A 24,278-nucleotide genomic window follows, 5' to 3' on the forward strand; every position below is an offset into this window, starting at 1 on the left:
AACCATTTCTTTGCATGTAGATTAAGATGGCACTCAATGAAATAATGTGTTTATCTGAAATAAATTCTACAAGATGGAATTTATGCATTATTGGGTTTCTACTACGACTTGAGAGAGGAGACGGTATCCCTCGAATCAAATGACATCATCATCATCATCGACCAAAGTTGTGTTATTCACCCACTTGAATTCATAACCTATTATTCATTTTAAAATTTGAAGTTGTTAGAAGACAGAGATCCCAAAATACATTAAATTCTAAAATCTTAAATCTTCTCTCACATGCAAGTAATTAAATTCAAATGCATAACGTAAATCAAACTGAGAGAAGACCATTACACAGATACTATTTATGTTTCTATGAGAGACTTACACGGGACTTGAAATTACAACATATCCTGGTAGCATGATAAAGTGATCACACACCACCTTTGTACCTCTCATCCGTGGCAGATAACGATTTCATGTCGGAAACAGAGCATAGTCCATAACATATACTCCACTGTCATGTCTACTACCGATCATAAATAATACAACGAAGAAACATGACAATCCACAAACACATTTTTGACTGTGTAATCTGGATAGGTTTCTCTCAGCTTCTTCACCATCACCACACATGTTTCTCAAAACTTTCTTTGATTCTTTCATATAAATTGTCGAAATCTCCGTGGAAATTTCATATAATCTGGATTCATTTGATCATGACGCATCAAACTTCAACATGGGGCTTGAATCCTCAGTAAACAGATCCACATGACTATAGCATTCACGCGAGTTCAACATGCTTAAACAGGTCGCATGACCGAGACCTATATTTCTATTATCAGATCGTAAAACATTATATACAAAAACCATCGGAACGGGACATAAAGATTTGATTTTTGCTAAACTACAAACTAAGGTGAGCACACACACACACACACGTTGCGAATCAATCAATTTTCTCCATGTTTGTGTCATCTGATGGCCAAATGACGGTCTCCATTAGCCTCTCACGCATCAGCTGTAAGTTCTCGTCCGAAATTTTCTCATACATTTTTGCATGGTCGCATTTCTGACAATCAAAACTCAAAATCTCAGCTTGCTATTATTAACAGAGAAAAAAATCCTTCTTCTCCATCCTAGTGTTGCATTAACACGCATCATTACCTTTATCCATTTGCCGTATAGATGGAGGCGCGTTATCATCACTCTTTCTGCAAGGTCTTGCTTCTCCTGAAAATTTTTCAAGATTAAAAGGGTGGTTGAAATTTTACTGTCCGGGAGGAAAGAAGCTAACAAGTAAATTACCTTTGCCAGGCTACGAAGAAAACGTTTACCATCAGTCGGTTTATTATTTGCGATAAAACTGCAAGGCATTTTACGATCATGTTAATTCAGTGAATGACATTTACAAAACTTGCAGTTGTAATTTATCATGTTAGTTCAGTGAATGAAATTTACATGATCCAGTTGTTCACGGAGCATCAGCTGTAAATTACAGCGTAAAAGAAATGTCCAAGTTAGAATGACTCACTTGTAGAACCACCTATAACTGGGTGGGTTCATTTCATACAGCTGGTGGAGAACTGTCCTCGATGCTTTGTAGGTGAAGTAATTAATAAGTTGCTGAAATCAACCAAAAAATCATCCTAGTCAACAGAGCTGTCATAAACATCTATACGGAGAGAAGATGTTCAGGTAACATAACAAAATCTAGGCTCCCAAAAGAGAGAGTATGAAATTGCTGATTGCAGCAGCGATTTGAGAATAAAATCGATTGGCAAAAGGATCAAATGATCTATTATATCGTCATCAGAAACATTATATTTGCTTGATTTAGATCGGTCACTAGTTTATCCGACCAGTCCAGTGCAGAATTTGAGATGGAAATGATGAATATTTCCACCGGACTTAGGTTTCGGTTACTTGAGCAGGTTAAAACATTTCTTCTTGTCATCGGTGAATTCATCGGTACCATTTCTACCCTGCTTCTTGCGGACCGAGTGCGTGCATAACCTAACCGTATTAACAGAGCACATGACAAAAGAATAGGGAGATGAGTAAAGCTGATCATTACCACATGGACGTCATCGAATCCCTCCTCGTACTGCCCGCCCAGCTCGTCCACGACCACGACCAATCCGCCCCGTCGCCTGCTCCGCTGCTGCCTCTTCGCGAGCACAAACGCGATGCGGCCACGCCGCGCGCGCCGGGCGTCGAGGAAGGAGCTGCTGAGCTCGAGCGAGGAGGCGGACGGCCGGGACGGCAGCGGCGGCCTTCGGCACGCGGTCCCGCGGCCGTAGTTGAGGGCGTCGACGCAGAGGCAGGGGGAAGGGAGGGGGTCGACGGCGACGGCCCCGAAGGCCATCGGAACTGCCATCCACGATTCAAAATATACCGTCTTGTTGGAGATGGAAGGTGGAATAGTTGGAGGGAAATCTTCCGGTAATTTATGATGGAGCGGAAGAGAGGAGTTTGGTGGGAAGAGGAGAGGAGAGAGATATATCTGGCGGAGAGGGAATGCACCTGCCCACATGGGGAGGAAGAGGAGGAGGAGGAGGAGGTTTCGTTTCAACCTCTGCCAAACAAATTTGTGAGGTGGAGATCGGCCTTCGGCGAAGAGCCATTTCTCATCGCATTCCTTCGGGGATTCCTCCCGACCAAAATAAATCTAAAAAAAGAAAAATAATCGTTTTCTCTACACGTATGCTATCTACTTTCCCCTGCGACACGTTTACATCCGCCTGCCTCGTGATTGGCACCGACCGTGATGGGAGAGGGTATACCATTCGGAACGCTCGGTTCATCTTTGACGCGTGTGCCGGTCCGGACGGAATCTCCACCACGTTGCGGTGTGAACGGAATCAAGAGAAAGAAACGGCGGTTTCCAACCTGCTTCCCCGTGACGTGGGACCCGCGGGTGCCTCGTACTTCCGGACGTGTGGGCGAGGCCGTTGAGCCGTGAAGGGGTGGAAAAGGTGGTGTCGGTATGAGACCGGCAATCACAATCCTGACCGTCCGAAGCATACAATTTTGATTCGGGCGACCCAAGCGACAGTTTTCGTCGGTCCACCAAACACTGATTAGGTTTGAATCAAACTCAAATAGCCAAATGGATTCGAAGAGGTTAACGTGGGTACCTTCACCGATGGTTGACTGAGTCATCTCCGTCCATGCACGGTGGTAGGACCAGCATCTGTGGGCCCCATGTGGGTCATCCCGTCAACGTAACTAGTGGAGTGGTCCCGAAAGAAAACAATCACACAAAAAAAACATGTATACCGAGCATTAATAGCTTACGTGCTTTGAATGATCAGATGAACAACGTGCGATAGATTGATTATACATGGTACAACGTTCGATACGATATTAGTAAAAAAAAAAAAGTATTTTTAAAATTTATAAAATTTTAAATCATTTACTTATTTCTTTGAAGAAATATTTCTTCGAAAAAATAAAATTTTATCATATTATCTACGACTAAAGCTGAATATGTTGTGATAAGTATATGTTTTGTAAAAGTAATTTGGATGAAGAATACTTTAGGATATTATAAACTTTATCTAAAATTACCTATATAGAACAAGATAATACTAGTACAATTTGTTTGACAAAGAATCATATTTAATACTTTAGGACTAACATACTAATATTAGATATCATTTTATTATGGATCTTATTAGTAATTATGATATATCCCATATGGGTCATCTCGTCAACATATGGGTGGTCACAAAAGAAAACCAATCACACAAAAAACATGCGACGAATTATAAGAGAGGAGATGTTTACCGAGCATCAACAGCTTATGTTTTTTGAATGATCAGATGAACATGTTGCGATAGATTACCAGTGATACGATGGTACAAGTGCGATACGATATTAGTTGAGAATAAATTATAAAAGTATTTCTAAAATTTATAAATTCTTAATTCATTCACTTGTTTCTTCATCATGGAAGAAGTAAAACTATGTCGCACTATCTATAACTGAAGCTGAATATGCTGTGATAAATGTATATTATGCACAAGTAATTTGGATGAAAAATATTTTAGAATATTATAAACTTTGCCTAAAATCATCTCTATAGAACACGACAATACTAGTATAATTTGTTTGATAAATAATTATATTCAACACTTTAGGACTAAACATATTAACATTAGACATCATTTTATTATGGATCTTATTATCAATTATGATATATCTTTCGATTTCATTGATATAAAATATTAATTAACAGATTTTTTTACTAAATCACTTAGTGAGAAACAATTCAATTTTATTAGAAAAGAATTAAGTATATTGAATCTTTCAAATTCATAATTAAAGATCTTTTATTATTTTTTTACTAGTTATACTTTCTCCTTTACTAATGACTAAGGGAGAGATTTATCCAAACGAATTATGATCATTCACTTGACTTCTCGATGTTTACGACATGAGTTTTATTTTGTGACTCTTTTGTACTCATAACTTATATACTTCATTCCTTTGGTTGATAACAAGGGGGGAATAGAAGTAACTCTTTTTTTTTTTTTGTTGATAAGTAAGGAGAGAGAAGTATTGATTCATGCCTAGCTTATGTGTTGAACAAGAAGACTTATGATGCTTTTATAACTTTATATTAGTAGTTACTTATGTCTAATATTTTTTAATTATTTTTTATAATTTGAAACTTGATTGAATATTTAGGTTTGCAATGATAATGTTTACAAGATCAAATTTATCTCAACTTGAATTCAAGACTATCATTATAAAAGTAATATTTTGAATTCAAATTCACCATATTTTAAAGATGACTTATAGATGGGTGAGTCTTGTTAAGATCCCGCCATCAAATGATCTTTCGGTATTCATAACTTGAACTTATCTTTGATGACACAAGATTCTTCATGTACCATGATAGCAAAATAATTTTTATTTTTACATAATTTGAACATTGATATAAATTCGGAGAAGTATCATTATATCATAATATCACTTTCTTATTTTTGTTAATGACAAAGGGGGAGAAACAGTAACTCATGCTTTTTTATTTATGATAAAGGAAGAGAAGTGGTGACTCATGCATAAATATAAAGAATTATGATGTCTTATTTATAATTTTTTATTATTATTATACAACTCATATTTGATTTATGTAAATGATTAACTTATAGTTATCTTTTGATTGACATTACACATTGATAATTATTAAAATTAAAAATTAAAATGATTATAATTATAAAAACATTGATTTTTAGGCTTAAATGATTAAATCATAATATTGATAATATTAAATTTATTTCAACTTAAATTCAGTACAAGCATTTAAAATGATATATAATCATTTGAGTTCAAGTTTATTATATCTTTTTAAAATAACATATAGATAGGGGAGTCTTGTTAAAACCTCATAATCAATTGATTGTCATCATAAAAAAAAAGGGAGACCATTAAATATCTAATTTTAATGATAAAATTAATTGATGAATTTATTAGAATAATATATAGATAAGTAATATAGGAAATACTTTGATCATAGACATGAACCACCGAAAGGCCAACTTTCGAACTAGAGAGTCAGGGATTACGTCGAGAAATTATCATGTTAAAAATTGAATGACAAATCAAAGGGTTAATTGACAAGAAAGATGATATACCAATAGAATGGGCAATATACCGAAAGAAAGGTAATGTACGGAAGGTTCGGATGAAATGTTGAAAGGCCCGATAACATGTCATAAAAGCGTACAATGTGTCAAAAGCTTTATAAATATGCCAAATATGTAATTGATTTGTCAAAGTCTTGATCGAGTATCGAAACAATATTAACTTGTCAAGAGAGCTGAATGAGGCCCATTAGAAGGCCAAACTAGTGGTCTAAAGCAAGCTTAGGTGGTGGTATTACTTGAGTCAACCAATAAGCATGTCTATGCTTATTAGCCTTTCCGGTGATGGTACTGCCTATGACAGTGGCCTAGGGCGATGATGATAGTACCACCTAGAATTTAAATTTTATGATAATAGTATTGTTAAAGTCTAAAATTACAATATCAGAAGTTATGGTGGTAGTATCACCGAGTGTTAGTGGTAGTACCGCTTGTATTCTCTTTTTTTTATGGATTTAAATTTTTAACTCCATTCTTGAAGACTTTTTTGGTCTATACATATCTCACTTAGGCTTGGTTGATGGAGAATCTATTTTTAAGTTTGTGAAGTATTGTAGCTCTTTCTTTGAGCATTATTTAAGTCTCTTCCTCCCTCTTGAATTTAGTTGTAATACTAAGTTATAAAAAATGAGATATCTCTTATAAAAGAGTAAGTATCAAGGTACTCTCCTATCTTTATAAAAAGAAGAAAATTTATAAGAATGTTAGTTGATCTTCATCATTTAAAAAGAAGGTTGGTAGTGAAAACTAATGGCCTCAAGAAAAAAAGAATCGATAGTGGATGTAAGTCAAGAAGTCCGAACCACGATAAATTGGTTTATATGCATTCTATTGCTTGTAATTTTTGTTTGTGATTGTTTATTTGTTATCATTTACTTTATTCATGCTCATACTTAATATTTGGTTAATCATATTTTCAATATAAATTTTATTATCAATATTTAAAGTCGATTAAAATTTATTATAACACTAATAATATAAGGTATATAAGCATATAAGATCTTAATAATAATATAGGGTATAGAAGTCTATGTATTTACTATATTTTTTATATGTGCATATAATTATTTTAAATTATTTTAATATAAAATATTACTTTTTTATTTTATATATATTATGTTGTATGATTATACTTGCTAAAGAAGTCATGCGGTGAGGTGCTTACTGTTAAATATCTTATGCCAATGATTTTAAAGGATTATATAAATGCATAATGTATACTCACCTATAAAAACAATAAAGGCTTATATTTATTGAATAATTACTCACTATATATCATATTTTATAGGTAAATATACTAGTACTCTACACTAGTAAGTAGATAGGGAAGTAAACTTATAAAAGCCCATGCCAATGTAGATATAGATGATGATCTATGGACATTATATATATATAATTTTTGATATATTATGTTTGTATTTTTCTTTAGTTAGATATTATAATTATGTATAGGTGATAAAAGTATTGTATAAAGCGGAAACTCCTATCATTTTGTTTAGTAAGTTAGCATGTTTTAATTTTAATTTTAAGTTTGTTTACTTTCCATTACACTCAATAGCAGTAATAAAAATTAAAATATGATATTCTACTTTAGTAATGTATGTATGGTATGAGTGGAATTAAGAGTAGGGTGTTATAATTGTGGTATCAGAACCTAGGTATATTTTTATAAGAATAAACATATATGAATTATGATAAAAATGTATTATATACATGCATATATGATAACGTGTGGTGTGAGAGTGCACATATTTTTTATGACGTATAGTGTGAAAGTGCACGTATATATTATGGATTTGCGATGTAAGAATGTACATATGTATTATGATGTGCGATGTGGGAGTGCACGTATATATTATGAATGTGCAGTGTAGGAGTGCATGTATGTATTATGACGCGTAGTATGAGAGTCCACGTATATATTATGACGTACAATATGAGAGTGCACATATATATTATAGTATACGGTGCCAGAGTATACACACAAATATATATATATATATATATATATATATATATATATATATATATATAATAATAATAATAATAATAATATATGGTGTGGGAGTGCACGTATATATTATGATAACATAGAGTGCATGTATATATTATGATATAAGGTATAGAAATCTATGAATTTATTATATTTTCTATATGTGCATATAAGTATTTTAAATTATTTCGATGTAAAATTTTATTTTTTTTATTTTGCATAAACTATGTTGTACAATTATGCTTACTAAAGAAGTCATAAGGTGAGATTTTTACTATTAAATATCTTTTGCTGATGATTTTAAAAGATTATAAACATAATGATAAGGTATATTTTGGGTCTAAGACATGACACAACCGATGCCACGCCGCGCTATAGCCGAGTCAGCAAGGGGAGCACCCCCATGTGCCAAGTCATAATCTGTACCAAGGCGTTGTTTGGTATGTCCCATCCTGGGAGCTCAGGACAGTGCCGTCTGGCATCGTTCCGCACGTCTCGGGACGGCGGTCCCATAAAAGTAATATCTCATCCCTCGAGGATCGACCGTCATGCCAAACCCGCGTACGACCGACCCTCGTACAATAGTATAAAAGTCCCTGGCCGGCATCCAACTAGGGGAGAGGACAAAAAGAGAAAAACAACTACTGACTTGCTCGTCAGAGGGGCCAAAGTCGGGAATCACCTGACGAATGTCATTTTTGCAGGAAAGCGGTCACCCTCGAGCCGCGAGCGTCTCGACTTGGGAATTTCCATCCAATGTACGAAGGTGAGCCGCTAACCAGCCTGGAGACAGAGAGACGCTGCTCAACATCAACGGCACCCGGACCGAGAAATGTTGATCAACACCCCGTCGCGAGGGTCCGGTCGACCTCAGCATCCAGCTCAACTGACCGAATACTCCCGACATCGACCCATGGACCAGGCCGTGCTGACTCATCAGCCACGGCATATCAGTTCACCAACATATAACATGATGCATAGTCACACAAATAAAATTATAAAGGCTTATACTTAGTGATTAATTACTTATTATAAATCTTATTTTATAAGTAAGAATACCAGTATCCAACTCAAGTGATTGAGTAGGAAAGTTAACATGTATAAGTTCATACTAACGAAGTTATGAACAATGATTATATAAATTTTGGATATATTATAGTCATATTTTTTTTATATTTTATAATTATATACAAGTGTCAAAAACATTGTGTATAAGGAAAACTCTCATTTTGATTAGTAATTTAATATATTTTAATTTTAAGATTATCTGCTTTCTAATGCACTTATATCGATAACAATAATAAAAATTAAAATATGGCATCCTATTTTAGTCATACATATAGGATATTGATAGAACTAGGAGTAAGGTATTACAAGTATCACATAATCCTAGCGATATCTATTCAAAAATTAAAATCGGGCAAGTTAGGCTATGTGTCTGTCTTTATAATGACCTCTAACTCTAGCACAACTTTAAATCCAATGACTACTATAAAATTGGGTTCTATTTTAGTTTGATACTAACTCATGGGCCCATATTGACCGAGCAATATTTGAATAGACCTTTACATACCATGTTACTTATTTAGACAAGTAAAATAATATGATTCCTATATAATCATAACATGATATTTATATTTATTCCTAAGGTGGAAAAGATGTTCTTTGACAAAATAAACCCTTACCCCTCTATAATTATAATCGATAATAATCATGAATGATAATTACGAATAAATTATTACACTACATTCATATAGTTGTTACATGTTATAGTGTATTGTTTTTGAGAATATTCTCCTTGTTTTCCTTCTCAATCAAACATCTGTTGTACGAAAGCCTATGTTGCTAAAAACATAAAGAGCATTTGTAATATTATGCATAATTTTTTCATGTCTTGCTTGGTAGGGTTAATATTCGGAAGGATCGACAGCATATGTAAAAACTAATATCTCAAAACATATAATGTGTTAATAGCTATGTGTTCGTCTTTTTATTTGATGTGGTGATTCGCTTGTTCATGTGGGCACAAGACAAGTCATAGAGCAATCCGGAAACAACATTTGAGCTAACCTTGGTTTGATGCATTGTTTCATCGATTGTACCTACCAAATTGACCGAGAGATTTTGACACATACCTACTATATTTATTCATAGTTATTTGTTTATTCAATAATTTTTAAATATGGAGATAAATTCTCCATCGCATCTTTGTAATATAATTAGGGACGAGATAGTTTTTGTTGTATTTTGGATAAAAGGACTTCTTATGTATGGGGGAAAAACTGAGTGAGTAATTCGTTAGTAGAGTCTATAATATAATAATTAAAGTTGTTTTACAAAATTATATATTATATAATTTTTAATATATTAATAGCTATTATTAAGTCGATTTTTGTTTATCGAACTATATGTGAATTTGAAACCAACGAAGATCTTCTAATTGTTTAGCTCGAATTTGATTTGGAAGACACCGTCTACCCTAAGGTTATGAAATCTTATAAAACTATATTGGGACGTTCCTTAATAAAAATATTTCTAATGCTTTAGTTAATTTAGGATTTAGAATAAAATATAAGAACATATTAATAGGATTATTACTCGTACAATCAATGTTAATATCATTATTATTTATACAATCAGTATCGAATATCAATAATCAATTTTATATTGTTCTCAAATTTAATTATAATTATGACATTGTGATAAGTCAGATCGAGATATAATAATTTTATAGCCAATATAATTTGAAAGGTATCACAATATTATTCTTGTGGTATCAAGTTATTGACCGACTACTTAACCATATTTGGAATATTAATGATAGATGTGATAATGAAATATCGGTTATGTTATTATTTACGTATCGACTATTATATTATTTTAAAAAAATCCAAAGTTTAATCCAAAAAGTTATAATGTATTGAATCTATGCTTCAATTTTTTTTTAGTTTCATATACATATCAAGAACAAAGTTATTATTCAAATCCAATTACCACTAAGGTTTTGTTTTATACATTAAAATAATGAAATGTTTGTGGGAATGACATTGACCCTTCCAACCTCATTCAAGTTTTGTTCGAACATCTTGTCCTTTTCCAAAGGTGTAGGACTAGTAAATTTAGTACTAGATTTATTAAGAAGAAGGAATAAATGATGAGTTGGTGTGGATTCCTCCACACTTCAAATTTAGTTTAAACACTTCGCCTCTCATGAAGGGTTAAGCCTATTAAATCTAAAATAGGAGTAGGCAAACAAACATGCATTGAATGGTGGATGGGGATGGATTGTAGCTGACCAAGTTCAAAGTATCATCGAATGCATGACTCGATGAATTGGACCATTGCAACATTTCTTCTTATTTAAATTTTTGACTATTAAAAATATAACCTAATATGAACTTTTATGTTTTCATGAAATAATATTTTATAATGATGTGAGTATAATGACATGTATCATCATCCTTATCCAAGATAGATAATATATCATTTTTCTAATATTTTATTTTTATCTCGATATCTTAATCACATATGACAATCAATATTGTCAGAGTTTATTGTTATATGATTACGTTCCGAGTTGTGACATTTAACTACGAATATAACGATCTCATAATATATTATAAAAGGCCTATAAGATACATTTTACGTAATATGATTAGTCATAAAAATAATTATATTTACATAGATTTCACATTTGATCAAGTGTTTCAAATAAAAAAATAATTTAAATATTAGAAAAATCTCGTTGAGCATTGATTTTTTTTCTCATTTGATGTCACATGATCATGATGCAGAATCTAAAAAAATACATCAGCTGAATCGAAATCAACATCCATGTCAGATAATTTGATCTAACAGGTAATAAAGAATATGGTGTGAGAAATGAGGTGGCAATCCGAGAGTTAGATGACGTCTTTGCCCTATCTTTTTCGATCGTTGTTACGAGTAATCCTTCCCGTTGGATTCATCTGAGAGTCAACTCAGGTCAGCATTCTATCACCATAGAAGATACACATTAACGTCAAATTATTAGGGCATCATGGATGACGTGGAACGCGGCGGTTGAACAGGGATGTTGGCTTAATCACTGACGTGTCTCCCTGTCCACGTGACATGTCAGCAACCGGATGAGGTCGAGTGGTCATTAATTAATCCCATCATCTGTGACAAATATCACCGTATGCGACAACACAAGCATTAGATGTGATGGCTTGTCTTCTTATTTTTTTGTCTGTCTGACACTAAGGAACGAATCATAGAGACATAATGTGCTCATCCATAGCACCGTAGAAATAATAATATAAAAGAAATAAATATCAAACAGACAACTAATATTTTTCCCAAAAAAATAAATCAAATACAAACCCATGGAATTAAATCATAAAGCTTTTTATGATTTTTTTTTACGTCCCGACAGTTCCCACCCGAAATCTCCACCCCGCTGGTGGGCCCCGAATCAGGTTCAGATATTTCCACGAGGGATGGGCCGAGATAAGGGTCATGACGCGAGTGTCCCGGTTCGACGAGACAAGACACGAGACCGACGGGCGCAGAAGACTCGGTGGGTGGGTAGCTGATGACGCACTTGCCGTGTAACCCGCGTTACATCGGATCCGAAACAGGCGGATGCGGGGCCGGGTTTTGTCGTGTGGTTCCCGTGGAGAGAGAAATATTGTTTCTTCTTTTTCCCCGTTCGTGTGGGACCCAGCGGCATCTACCCCTGTGGTAGACAAAAGCGACGACGTCGGACCCACGGTAGGAGGCCTCCGCAGGCAGGTAAGGCTCGTGGGGCTTACGTGTCTCGGGTGAAACGGGGTTCACTTTATTCCCGCGCTATTTGGGTTACGAGTCCATCACCACAAATCGACAAATCCACGTGGATATCTCTTCTTTGGCTACAGAAAGCGGTACAAAAAGGAGTAACAAGCTCAAAGTATCTCTAGGCGATGTAGATGTTAGATCGAAAGATTTATAGAAATTAAAGATATGAGTTGTCACTGTGAACCTAAAAAATATGTGTCACAAAAACTTGAGAGAAAAATAAGCTATTGGTAGCTTCTTTTTTTTGCCCCGAGGAAGTTTTTGGTTGATAATTTTTTTTAATATAAACAGGTTTATAAGAAATAAATGTTTAAAAATTAAGGAGGAGAAATAGGTCAAAAAAGTTTTACTCTTTGAATTTTCTTATTCAAAAGACTAGATTTTTTTGTGGTGTCTTTTTTAAAGAGAATGTGTTTGTGGTGTTATAATAGCTCTCTTTGGTAGAACAAGATAAAATGACATGTCCTTTGCAAGTAGGCAACCGTTGATGTTTACCGACTCCGATGATTTGATGTGATTGATAAGCATGTTCGAATCAGATATAGATTATGAGATGATCATTATTATCATGACGGTACAATTTGATCATAAGCTGCAAAGCACACAAATCATGTGCTGGCTATACATCATGAGATGATTATTATTGTATACATATATATATATATATATATATATATATATATATATATATATATAATCTAATCATAATTCACAAACCATATGTACCAAATTATTATTATTATTATTATTTTTTATTTTTTAATATAGTTAAAAAAATATGTCAAATTGTTATATTGTAGAGTTAAGGTCCATTTTAACTTATATGGTTTTTATCATGGACCTCTTAAACCTTTATGTTTTATTCGTATTTAAAATAATTTATATATTTTCAAAAATATAACATATAAGTCTTTCTCGTTAAGTCTGAGTTAACAGACATTACAGTCGTTTATGTGGCATGCTTATTCACGATAAACTATTAATATAATAACACATGTAATTTAAGATTAAAGACTAATTTAGCCCATGTGATTTTGGCCTTGGAAATATTAAGCTCTTATAGTTTAGTCATATCTAAAATAACCTATATATCATAAAAATCATAACATATAAGCTCCTCTCGTTAAGTCCGAGTTTATATACGTTAAAATATACCTACGTTATATGCAGACTTATAATAAAATAATTAATATAATAACACGTGTAATTAAAATAAAAAAAATTGAGATATACATATGTCATTATATTAATGACTTAACGTAAGTGAGTATGCCATTTAAGTAGACTCTAATGTTTGTTAACTCAAATTTGATAATAGGGACTTATATGTTGTGTTTTTAAAAATATATTGATTATTTTATACATGAGTAAATCATAATAACTTAAGATTCCATGATCAAAATCATAATAACTAAAATGAACTTTAATCATAAAATACACATGTCATTATATTAATGGTTCATTATGAGTCAACATATCATGTAAGTAAACTTTAACGTTTGTTAGCTCACATTTGGATTTGGAGAGACTTATATGCTACGTTTTTTTAAATATAAGGGTTATTTTAAATATGAATAAACTATAAGGGATTAATATATTCATGACTAAAATCATAAAAACTAAAATAAATCTTAACTTTATATTTTATTTTTAACATATAGATAGACATATTATTTTAAGGTTCTATAAATGATCTTTAAAGAGTTTAGATGAATTTATAGAAAAAAAATTTCTTATCTCTACCCCAATAATACTAACAAAAAAGTTTTCGTCCTTTAAATTGAATTAGTTTATATTTTTGAATAGAACTATAGTGTTTTTTTTTTAATTATAATTCTATTAAAAAATATTATAATTTACACAAAAAATTATCTTCTTATTCATAAATTAATAAAAACATCTATTTGAAACTCAACTAAGGTTGGTGAGCATTTTAGTCCGTTATTTTTTTATAGATTTATAATATTTTTACGGAAATTTTAAAAAAATTATATATAACATAATGGTTTGACCGATTCAAACATAGAAAAATATAAAAGAAGCATCAAACAGAAAAAACAAAAAAAAAGCCTAAAAAAATGTGAATCTTTTTCTCCATCCAAACAGAAATTTTGTCTAAAGAAATTTAGACAGTAGTAATTTAACAAGAGAGCGGGATACATTCTCCATCCAAAACATAATTATATCATCTAATCTAATCTTTTGGTTATGTGATACCACAGGAGAAAGTTCAAAGAAAAAATCACATAGAACTTCCATATCTCCGTTCCTTTATCATCTTTGTAAACGTGTAGATCCTTTCTCTAAAGCACAAACCAATGCCATCTCTTAGAATGCATCCCACCACCTATTACAAGACCTAATCAACTCTCGTAGGTGGTTGGCTCTTTTGCGTGGTATTGCCCCCTCCAAAGCTATGATTCGTAGTACAAAAGCAAGTAGTAGCCAGCATTTACACCACGACACCTTTTAAATTAGATTTACCCGTTGTCGAAAGTTTTATTGTAAGTGCCCTCATGGAAAAAGGATTCCTGTCTTTATTGTTCTTACTAGCACATATGTTGTTATTTGGTAGTACATCGAGACAAAAAAGAGGACTGGAATGGGACCCTAAATTTATTTTGCCCCTCCAAATGCCATTTCTAGTCAGAATCTGAACTGACTACACGTTGAGATACTTTTTTTCTTTTTTATTTTGTTTTCTTGTGCAAATCAGCTGCTAATTTTACTTAGGTATTCGAGTGTTATTATATATTTTTTCTATTGAATTATTACCACATTTTGTGAGATAAATATTTTTTTTTAAATGATAGATGATGAACATGGGATTTTTATCTAAGATCTTCCATCAATGATAATTTTTTTTTACTGATTAACTATATAACATATTTTAAAAATAAAAATAATATTTCAAGAAAAATCTATTATATGAAATTTTAAATCTTTGATATTTTAGTAAGTGAAATTATTTATGAGTCATGTTCCCTTTGGTCATCGACACAATATGAGTTTCAAAAATGTTTTTAAGGATAAAAAAAATCTAACGGATTTATGAGTTATTAGGTTTCATATTCCTTAATCAACGTGAGACTAAATAATCCTATCACTCATCAATTTATTTATATGATAGACGATCAAACCACCAAACGTGCAAATGGACAATGAGATCCTGCGGTGATCTCAACTAAAACATGCATTATGTGTGATGCTTATATTTACAGATACGCGTATCCCCTATCTCCTTTCTCCACGTGTTCAACCATCACATCTCATTTCATTTCTCTGTAGAAGATAGTGGTTTCAGGTAACCTCGTCTTATTGCCTTGTCCGATCTACTGTTTGGCCAAAAAACACTTAATCGAACAAAAAATATTATCTGTAATCTCATACATGCTTTTAAATAATCCAATTAATTGTAGCATATTTAAAATCGTACGAGAAAAAGGACGAAATTAAAAGTTTAGACACAATCCTATAATCACAACTAATCCCGCAACAAATAATCTAATGAGTTTATAATATTTAATTAGTGTGCGTGAACGTATATTCCCGACGTGATTCTTTGAATAGTTCAAAGAAAGTATCCGTCTATTGGATAGTCAAATTCTATCTGAAGATGCTTTAAAGGTTAATGTCTTTATTTTTCGTGAGACGTTGACGATGATGATGATGATGATGAAGAAGAACAAGATGCCATGTAAGAAACGTCAAAAGCGAGAGATAGGTTCGAATACGACGATGTTGGGAACGTGAACATGAAAGAAGTATGAATCCTTCTCTGTCATGAACCCAACTCATTGATGTATGAGAGACCGTATCTGATGTGATGCCTCGGTTGATGCAAATTAGATATCAGACCACACGAGTCGATCGATTCTGGTTGGCGGAATCGAGGAGTCACATTTGCGTACTGTTTGATCTGATGAATCGTAAGTGTGTGGTGGGCGAAGCCCTCATGACGGAGGCATGAGCATTGATGAGGGATAAGAATTCCTCGACGGCCACGGATTCCATCCATGTAGGAGACACCGACGGACGCGTCTGCATGTGCCGCGCACGTGCGGAAGCGCGAGCGGGAGGAACGCCGATAACGACCGGCTGTAGTGGTTTTGTTAGTTGCCACACCCTTACGGCTGAACCAACCCTGATGACGGTTCGGGTCACCGTGGCCTGCCCCCTGACCTCGCGATGTGGGCCCCGGTCACCGGGTCTCTGATAGTTTGACGTCATCCGTGAGCGTCTCAGGGGCCAGGCCGGTTTATTGATGTTTCTAGGGCGGCAGTGCCGCGGTGGTGGGAGGAAGCGGACCGGGTGACGTCATCATGGGCCACGTCGACGGTCGCGACAAAATAAAAGAAAAGGTGGGCCCCGAGAAGCGAATCAAGGGGGGCAGCGCCACGGAGAATCTCCGAAGCACGGAAGCCGTCCGATCGGTCGGTACGTGAGGCGAGGATCTTTGCTCCCGGTTCGACGCGACCGAGGCGGTCACCCGGACATCCGCCAGCTAGGCTTGGCCGGGCCCAGCCGGCACGTCAGTTCTTGGTTCGAACGGCTGAGGGTTGCTTGGGCTTCGTGATTCCCCCCATCGGCACCGTCCGCTGCCCCTCACCTCACCCCCTCCACGTGGGCCCCGCGGGCGATAGTGACGGAAGCAGAAAAGGGCCGGGGGGAAAGCCGGACACCGCAAAAGGAGGAAATCTGCGACGGGAAGCAGCCGGTGCCGAGTGGGAAATGGACCAGCTTCCTTGGTTCGACAGGTTACACGCGTCGGTCAGCACCGAGTAAAACGGCCAGTGAGGGAGCGGTATTTACTGCGGCCCTGGGGAGACCGGTCTGGCCGCCGGGGCCCGCATCGGATCCGACGGATGGCAACAAGCCACGAGGGAACCAGCGAGCCTGGTCCGCTCGATGAGAAAGATAGATCGGACGGACAGCCGGGGGATGCGGGGGTAGAATGGGAGATCTGGACCGTCCGATGGGTTGGGCAAGTGACAAAACCGAAGGGAAAGCGGATGGGACAACAGAAAGAGGCGACGGAGGCAAACCACAAGAGAGCAGTGGCGAAGAGGAAAGAGGGTGGGAGGGACAGAGAGGAAGAGGAGGAGGAGATCTACTTGGAAAGATCTCTGCTTCTACGTCATTCTGAAGGGTTCCGACGAGATTAGGCGATTTGGGCTGTCCCAAGGGCCCTGAATCTGGAATTTTCGGACGGTGAACGGCTTCGGTCGGGTCTATATGGAAGATCTAGTGGGTGAGTGGTGAAGGGTGAGGAGAAGCTGGTGATCTGATTGTATGACGGGGAGATATGGAGAGGAATCGTGAAGCGAGGAGAGGGACCACGGCGGCATCGACGGCGACCAACGGCAGCGGTGGTGGCGGGGGAGGGTTGTCGAGGAGGAGGCAGAGGAATAGCAGCGGCTTCAGAGACTCTCCTGGTTCGGAGTTTCCGGTCTTCCTTCCGTCTCTTTCTTGTTCTACTTGGATTTTAACTTGTCTTTCTTTGGAAATTTTTTGCAGAGGATGATGGAAGAATGGAGATGCCGGAGACGTCGCGGCTGCGGGATCGAGGGGCCAAGAAAGACCGGGATCGGAACAGATCTAGCCGGCTCAAGAGGAGGAGAGGGGAGAGGATGCTTCACGGAAGCAACAGAGATGAGGGGGACCAGAGCTCTGAAAACAGCATCGACGAGGACGAGGAGGACGAAGACGATGACCTCTTTGTTCCCGTGCGGCTACCCACACCCTCGCCTCCTCTACCTAATCCAGGGGGGGCTTGTTCGTCATCGCAGCAGAACCACCACCACCACCATCATCAGCAGCAGCAGCAGCAGCTGTTGCCGCGGAAGAACCTTCCACCCAAAGTCATGAGGTGGAAAACAGATGCGATGATCGGAGTCACGATACCACGAAAAGCTCGTTCGGGTAGGTGAGGAGGAGGATCGGAGGAGCATGTGTAATGAATTGAGAGAAGATTTAGACTCAAAATTGTTCTTTTTATTTTTCCTCTTATTTTTTCCTGGTTTTGCAGCGTCTAAAAGGTCACATGAATCTCTAGTCTTGGGTGGAGGTGGCGGAGGAGGTGAGCAAATTACCCAGCAGGCTTCCATATCTCCATCGAGTCTCAGCCCCGCTTCCGCTACCCAGCTGACACCCCCTTCGTCCAATGGCTCTCTTCGGAAGAAGATGGTTGGACCAATTTTAACATCGGATTCTACTTCTTTCCTTGTGTTGTTTAGGCGGTTTCATTAATGATCTTTTCTTCTTCTTTGTTGATCTTACTAGCATCAGAAGCAGATCACTGGAGCCAAACACCGTCCGCCAAAGATCTCCAAATCGACGTCTTTCGGCCAAGATGAGATCGAGATCGAGGTCGCGGAGGTATTGTATGGGATGACAAGGCGATTTGAGTGCCTTCCAAAGCAGGATAACCACAAGCTGGATTCAAAAGATGTGGATGGTGGGTCAGGCAATGAAGCTAAATCGAGAGTGTCGTCGCCAAGCTCACCATCACCATCTCCAGCAGCCTATCCATCTGCACTTCCGTCGTCCAATTCATGTTCTAATCCTGCCCCTTTGCCAACGATTGGTGGGTTGCGTGCGCCAAAGTTTACCTCTTTTACTTTCTCTCAACAATATTTTTTCCTTTGCTGATTGTCCTGGTGGATATCCACAGCTCCGAAGAGAAAAAGACCGAGACCTGTGAGGTTTGACGAAGAAAGCTCCACGAGTCCAGTGGGATTATACAATCTATCGAGCATATCTTTGTCTTCTATAACCAAAATGGACCCAGAGCACCAGATTAAGGCAGAGGCTTCATCGCCAAGGTCCGAGAAGAACAATGCATCTCCTGCCATCATACAAGGTGGTGGGTCGGCTGATGTTTTGGTCTCTCAGGCTGGGCTCTCCGATATGCAACAACAGGAGTCATCCAAGACCGAGAAAAAGGATCTGCACCCATCCTCAGGAGGATCAGATGCGCGGGATGGAGTGGAAAATAAGGAAGAGCTAGTTTCTCCTGCCAAAGATTCCACTTGTACTGATGTGGATGCCAATCTTCGTGAGACGCCCGCCAGAAAGATGTAAACTCAGACATGCTATCTTTTGCTACTCATTTTTTGTTCAGAATTCCGTTTTTTTCCTTACACCACTTGTAATTTTACAGAGTGCCTGATAGCCCTAAGGAGGTGAAAATGAAGATCGATCTGATGGTGAGACCCAAAACTCCCTTGACCATCTTTGGAAGTTTCATTCAGCAGCAATCTAATGGAACGAAGTTGTATGCTTGTTGCAGGCTCCTCCTCCAGGGAAGCTATCACCAGATGCTGGAGATTTGCATGACTTTGATTCAGATCTCAAGCAACAGGGCCCAGAAATAGAAATGGTATGAGGCCTTGCTCGATATTCTGCTGTAAGTTTGCAGAATCTATTGTTTCTTAGACTTTCTTCTGGATGTCAGGCACTGAAAATGAATAATGAGAATAAAGAAGAGAAGGCTACGGAGAGTGCATTGGTGAGGGATGGGCAACAGACTGACAAGTCCATGGAGAAAGATTTTGATTTGAAGAAGCAAGTGGCTATCAAACAGAACCTCGACTTGCAACTTGATTTGGAGAACCCGAAGCAAGATATTATTGTCACTGACAAGGTGCAAATGAGTAAGTTGCAAGTGAAAGACCCTAAAGCAGAGCCTAAACAAGAGAAATCTGGTAATTCTTTAATTTAGTATTCTCTATTCCTGTTCAATCTGTGTAACATTTGAATGCTGACTTTAGTTTTGTTTCTCTTTTTTCACTTTGAGCATCAGCCTCCTCCCTCCATGTGCCAGTGACAGTTGGTGCTTGGCCTGGAACCTTTCCTCCTTATGGGTGAGCAATTGATCTTGTTATTTGGTCCACTTCTGTGATGAGTATTGAAGGATTCTTCTTCTTCTTCCTCCTCAGGTATATAGGTCAAGTTCCACATCTGCAAGCGGTTGTTCCTATGGATGCAACTGCATGCCATTCCAATTCCTCTCAGGTAATCATCCTGTTACTAATCCCTCCCCCCCTCTTTTCCTCCCTCTCTCCCTTCCTCAGTGCTCACGCACACAGATCTCTTTCTATCTATATTTCTCACAGTTCCTGTTTTGCAGCTGCCAGCACTTCATCATATGCATTCTCGCCCAAAGCGCTGCATTACACATTGCTATATAGCGCAGATGATATCCAATCACCAGAAATTCGCAAGGATGAATTCGTTCTGGACTGCTGCAGCCGGAGCTGCACCTTTCTTGGGGGTCAAGAATTGTAATCTCACTTCAGAAGCTGCTCTGTCTGGGAAACCAATGCTGGGGAGCTTCTTGGGTATGAACATTGGCTCCATGGAAGAGGGTAAAGCGACACCAGCATTAATTGCAGCATATACAGGGCTTACCTCACAGGAGAAAATGCCAGCAGCTACAAAGTTGGAAACCACCCAGAGAAAGCAACTAATTCTCCAGCAGATGCCGCAATCTGGTACAGCAACTAACATGCCGGTAAGGCCTCTCTACACATTGATAATCTTTTTTTTTTTCTTACAATGCTGTTCTGAGAAATATTTGTCTCTTTCATTGGCTGACCCGATAATTCTTCTATTTAGCATGGTCCAGCATTCATGTTCCCAATCAACCATCAACAGAATGCAACAGCTAGCACTGTGGCAGCTGCTGCCAATCGAGCTGGGGCAGCAAAATCTTCCACAGGTGCTGGTGCTGCTGAGTTACGTGTGCCTGGTGACTCAGGTTCTGCTGTGGGAAATGGTGGAAGTGGTGGATCAGCATCACCGATGATGAACTTGAGCTTTAATGGTTTTCCATCGAATGAAGCCCAGTACTTGGCTTTTCTGCAGAGCAATGCATATCCTTTTCCTATGCCTCCCCATATTACAGGGGCTACTCCCTTCCGTGGAGCAAGTTATCCTCAAGCAATGCCCTTCTTCTACCCTTCCCACATGCTTCATCCATCACAACTACGGCCGCAGCAACAACATGCGGTGCTCCCACTACCCCCTCATGCTCAGCAAAGCCACCAGAATCCAGGCACCTCAAATGGGTCCTCCCAGAAACAATTACAACAATCACAATGCATTGGAGAAAGCGGTTCTGGCCGTACTGGTTCAAGCTCTCACAGTTTTCTAGCTAATCAGCGGCATGACCTCCCTCAGCATTCTCATGCCCAGGAGTACAGTAAGGGCATGGAAGATAACCTTTCCGTTGCTAATGGTATGATTTATCAACCTCAGTAGGGCATATGTTGTCCTAAATATTTTTTATGTCAATTTACATGCAGAGATTAATCTTTATGTCCAACTTGATGCTGCAGCTGCTATAGCAATCAGCAGTGGTGGGGGTCATGGTGATAAGCAGGCAATATATCAGCAGGCACACCAGAAGCAGAACGTCAAAGTGGACTTCACATCACCCCAACCTTTTGGAATTCCAGGTGCATCCTTCGGTGGGATTTTATCTGCACCACCAGGCATTGACTTCTCTTCCATTGCACAGAACCATGCCATTTTCCAGAGCCTTCCAGATGCTTCTAGGTATGGTTACCACCAGATGGCAGCAGCTGCAGCTCAAGCTGCAGAACAGAAGAAGGTGCACAAAGTAGCAGAAGATGGGAAACCTGTAGCCAGGGAGTTGGTGAACACAAATATGACGAGTGAAGATAATAGAAAGATTATGTCAGCCAGCAAAGGTCCAGGCAATTGTCCACAAAATTCTTTCACGTCCACAAAATCAGAGGGTGAACCTCCCATTTCTTCGGTTGTCGGTAACAATGTTGTAGCTGCCTCCAGATCACTTAACCTCATTCAGGCTACCGCAAATGGTGGTGTATCTGCAGACCGTTCTCCCGGCATTGGTACAGCTTCAACTCCTGCTCCCACAGTTACCACCAGTATTGCGAATTCCCCACAACAGCAACACCATTTTTATCAGATTCAGAAGCAGCAACAGCAACAGCAACAACTGCAGATGCATCACCAGCTTGCATCATCTCGCACTCTGCCTTCAGCCACAAGCAACAATGTCAATGTACACCCAGAGCGTCCTGGAGATTCTACCAGTACTAAGTTCCCTCAATCTCTAACTAGCTATCCTCAAGCTCTTATACAGGGTGGCAGTCCCACACAGTGGCCGCAGGCCAAGACATCTGCTGCAAGAGGTGCAGTTCCAGCTGCAACGGCTCCTACACCAGTGGTGAAGAACAGCCTTCTCCAACTTCAAGGCAGGGTGTCCCAACAGCCTCTCCCCACCCAAAGCCACCAAGCCCAAATATCGTTTGGCACGACATCCTCTAAAGTTGTGCCTTCAGGGGGTCAACATCTTCTTGGAGCATGTGGCTCTCTGTCTCCATCATCTGCTGCTGTTGCTGTTGGTTCGCCCTCAAATTCAAACTCTGCATCTAAGAGTGCTGGTGGCAGCCCACGATCATGTACCAGTGTAAAGCCAGGCCCTCAGAGTTCTGCCATTCCTCTTCCTCAGCAATCAACTGTCAAGCAATCAGCATTGGGTTCTATCTCCAAATCATTACCCATGAGTAACTCAAGCATGCCATCCATTCTTGGGCATCCTCAAAAAGTCCCTGGCCACAGCTCGAACACCAAGCAGCAACAACCATCTCAGCAGTTACAGAAGCAGCAACCCTTCTCTCAGGCTCAACTCTTCTTCTCCAATCCCCATATGCAACAAGTCGCAAGTGCACAACCCGGTGCTTCTGCACCTAATGCTGCTCAATATTATCACAAGCGCCAACCTGAACAAACACAACGACAGTCTCAACAGCAGCAGCAACAAAACTCAGCTGTGTCTTCTTCTGGGATGCTTTCGGTTTGTGCCTCTTCTGCACTGATGCCGGCTGGTTCTTCCACATCATCTGATCCTGCAAAGGCCATGACCGCTATGAACAGTATGAAGGGCCTTCCACCCCCTTGCTTTTTTGGTGCTGCTCAGCTAGCTGTGGCTGCACAGTCTGCCTCTGGCTCTCCTCACCCTTCAATTCCTGCGACATTTGCTTATATGTCTTTACCATCAGTTTCTATGAAGCCCTCAGCTGAGCAGAAGCCTGCAGCTGGTAATTACTCTCATCTTATTATGAATTTTCCTTTAATAGCTTTGAAAACAACTATGTCAGACCCGAGATCCTTATACTACCGTAATTTTTTCACTCAGGAAGTGACAATTTACAATCCTGGCAGGCTGAAAAGAGATGATAGCTTGGAGAAATGACCTGCTGCTGATGCTGGATTAACTGATAATTGCTTCGCTTGACCACATCAGAGGCCTCTTTGCCTGAGATTCTAGTATCAAACAAGAGTCTCCTCCATCTATCTCTGTCTCTCTCTTTCCCTCTATTGCACTATGGTTGGCATGTTTTTTAGACAGTTGCAGTTTTGAGGAAGAGTAAAGCATCATAAAGAAAGAAGATGAATGATGAGAAGGGAGAGAGACAAGAAGGTAGAAGTCTAGGCACAGAATGCATAGCCAAGAAGGATGTACAAAATTTTCTTTGTACCATGAACTGGTTCTTTTGTTTCCTTTTAACTTCGTCACTAACAGAAGAGTTTATTCTGCTCTTTAATGCCCATTTTGGGGCCTCTTTATATAAGGAAGTCGCCGGTATCTTCTGTTTGCTGGACATCATTCAAGCCTGCTTTTTGATACGCTTTTCTGAAGGATTCTTCATTCATGCTGCAATAAATGCTTTACTAGTAGTTTTCCCCGTCGATGCTGTCGCTGGAATGAATGAATTGCGGTTCATTCAATCTAATGTTTAGATTGACAAAATCGATGATTAAGATTGTTG

At 38.2% G+C, this 24,278-nt stretch overlaps 2 protein-coding genes across 5 annotated transcripts; one reads left to right on the plus strand and one right to left on the minus strand.

The window, feature by feature from the left end:
• Window positions 1-785: 785 nt before the first annotated feature.
• LOC135661244 (chaperonin-like RbcX protein 2, chloroplastic) lies at window positions 786-2,602 on the minus strand. The gene is made up of 5 exons (XM_065176495.1): window positions 2,063-2,602; window positions 1,520-1,611; window positions 1,294-1,351; window positions 1,153-1,218; window positions 786-1,057 (listed from the first exon to the last, which is right to left on the minus strand). The coding sequence occupies exons 1-5, from the start codon at window positions 2,519-2,521 to the stop codon at window positions 935-937; spliced, it is 798 nt and encodes a 265-aa protein (XP_065032567.1). The 5' UTR covers window positions 2,522-2,602; the 3' UTR covers window positions 786-934.
• A 14,886-nt stretch (window positions 2,603-17,488) lies between these two features.
• LOC135661260 (protein TIME FOR COFFEE-like) lies at window positions 17,489-24,110 on the plus strand. 4 transcript variants are annotated; one of them, XM_065176496.1, is made up of 14 exons: window positions 17,489-17,888; window positions 17,971-18,375; window positions 18,482-18,639; window positions 18,736-19,039; window positions 19,127-19,532; window positions 19,616-19,661; window positions 19,745-19,834; window positions 19,910-20,159; window positions 20,252-20,318; window positions 20,394-20,469; window positions 20,585-20,968; window positions 21,073-21,694; window positions 21,795-23,546; window positions 23,645-24,110. In XM_065176496.1, exons 1-14 carry the CDS (start codon window positions 17,759-17,761, stop codon window positions 23,683-23,685), a joined length of 4,731 nt encoding a protein of 1,576 aa, XP_065032568.1. In that variant the 5' UTR covers window positions 17,489-17,758; the 3' UTR covers window positions 23,686-24,110. The 4 variants fall into 4 exon arrangements, with proteins under 4 accessions (XP_065032568.1, XP_065032570.1, XP_065032569.1 ...); XM_065176498.1 differs by having other exon boundaries at window positions 23,671-24,110; XM_065176497.1 differs by having other exon boundaries at window positions 20,258-20,318.
• The last annotated feature ends 168 nt before the right edge of the window (window positions 24,111-24,278 follow it).

Source organism: Musa acuminata, chromosome BXJ1-4 (genome assembly GCF_036884655.1).
Source record: "Musa acuminata AAA Group cultivar baxijiao chromosome BXJ1-4, Cavendish_Baxijiao_AAA, whole genome shotgun sequence".
Lineage (NCBI taxonomy): Eukaryota > Viridiplantae > Streptophyta > Magnoliopsida > Zingiberales > Musaceae > Musa > Musa acuminata.

What these genes read in the sequence shown, in the direction of transcription:
- LOC135661260 (XM_065176496.1), top strand. Translation starts at nt 17,759, where the DNA reads ATGGAGAGGAATCGTGAAGCGAGGAGAGGGACCACGGCGGCATCGACG. An exon ending in GAGACGCCCGCCAGAAAGAT is followed by an intron (nt 19,533 to 19,615) that starts GTAAACTCAGAC and finishes GTAATTTTACAG; the next exon opens with AGTGCCTGATAGCCCTAAGG. An exon ending in GTACAGCAACTAACATGCCG is followed by an intron (nt 20,969 to 21,072) that starts GTAAGGCCTCTC and finishes TCTTCTATTTAG; the next exon opens with CATGGTCCAGCATTCATGTT.
- LOC135661244 (XM_065176495.1), bottom strand. Translation starts at nt 2,521, where the DNA reads ATGTGGGCAGGTGCATTCCCTCTCCGCCAGATATATCTCTCTCCTCTC. An exon ending in AGTTATAGGTGGTTCTACAA is followed by an intron (nt 1,352 to 1,519) that starts GTGAGTCATTCT and finishes AATGCCTTGCAG; the next exon opens with TTTTATCGCAAATAATAAAC. An exon ending in TATACGGCAAATGGATAAAG is followed by an intron (nt 1,058 to 1,152) that starts GTAATGATGCGT and finishes TTTGATTGTCAG; the next exon opens with AAATGCGACCATGCAAAAAT.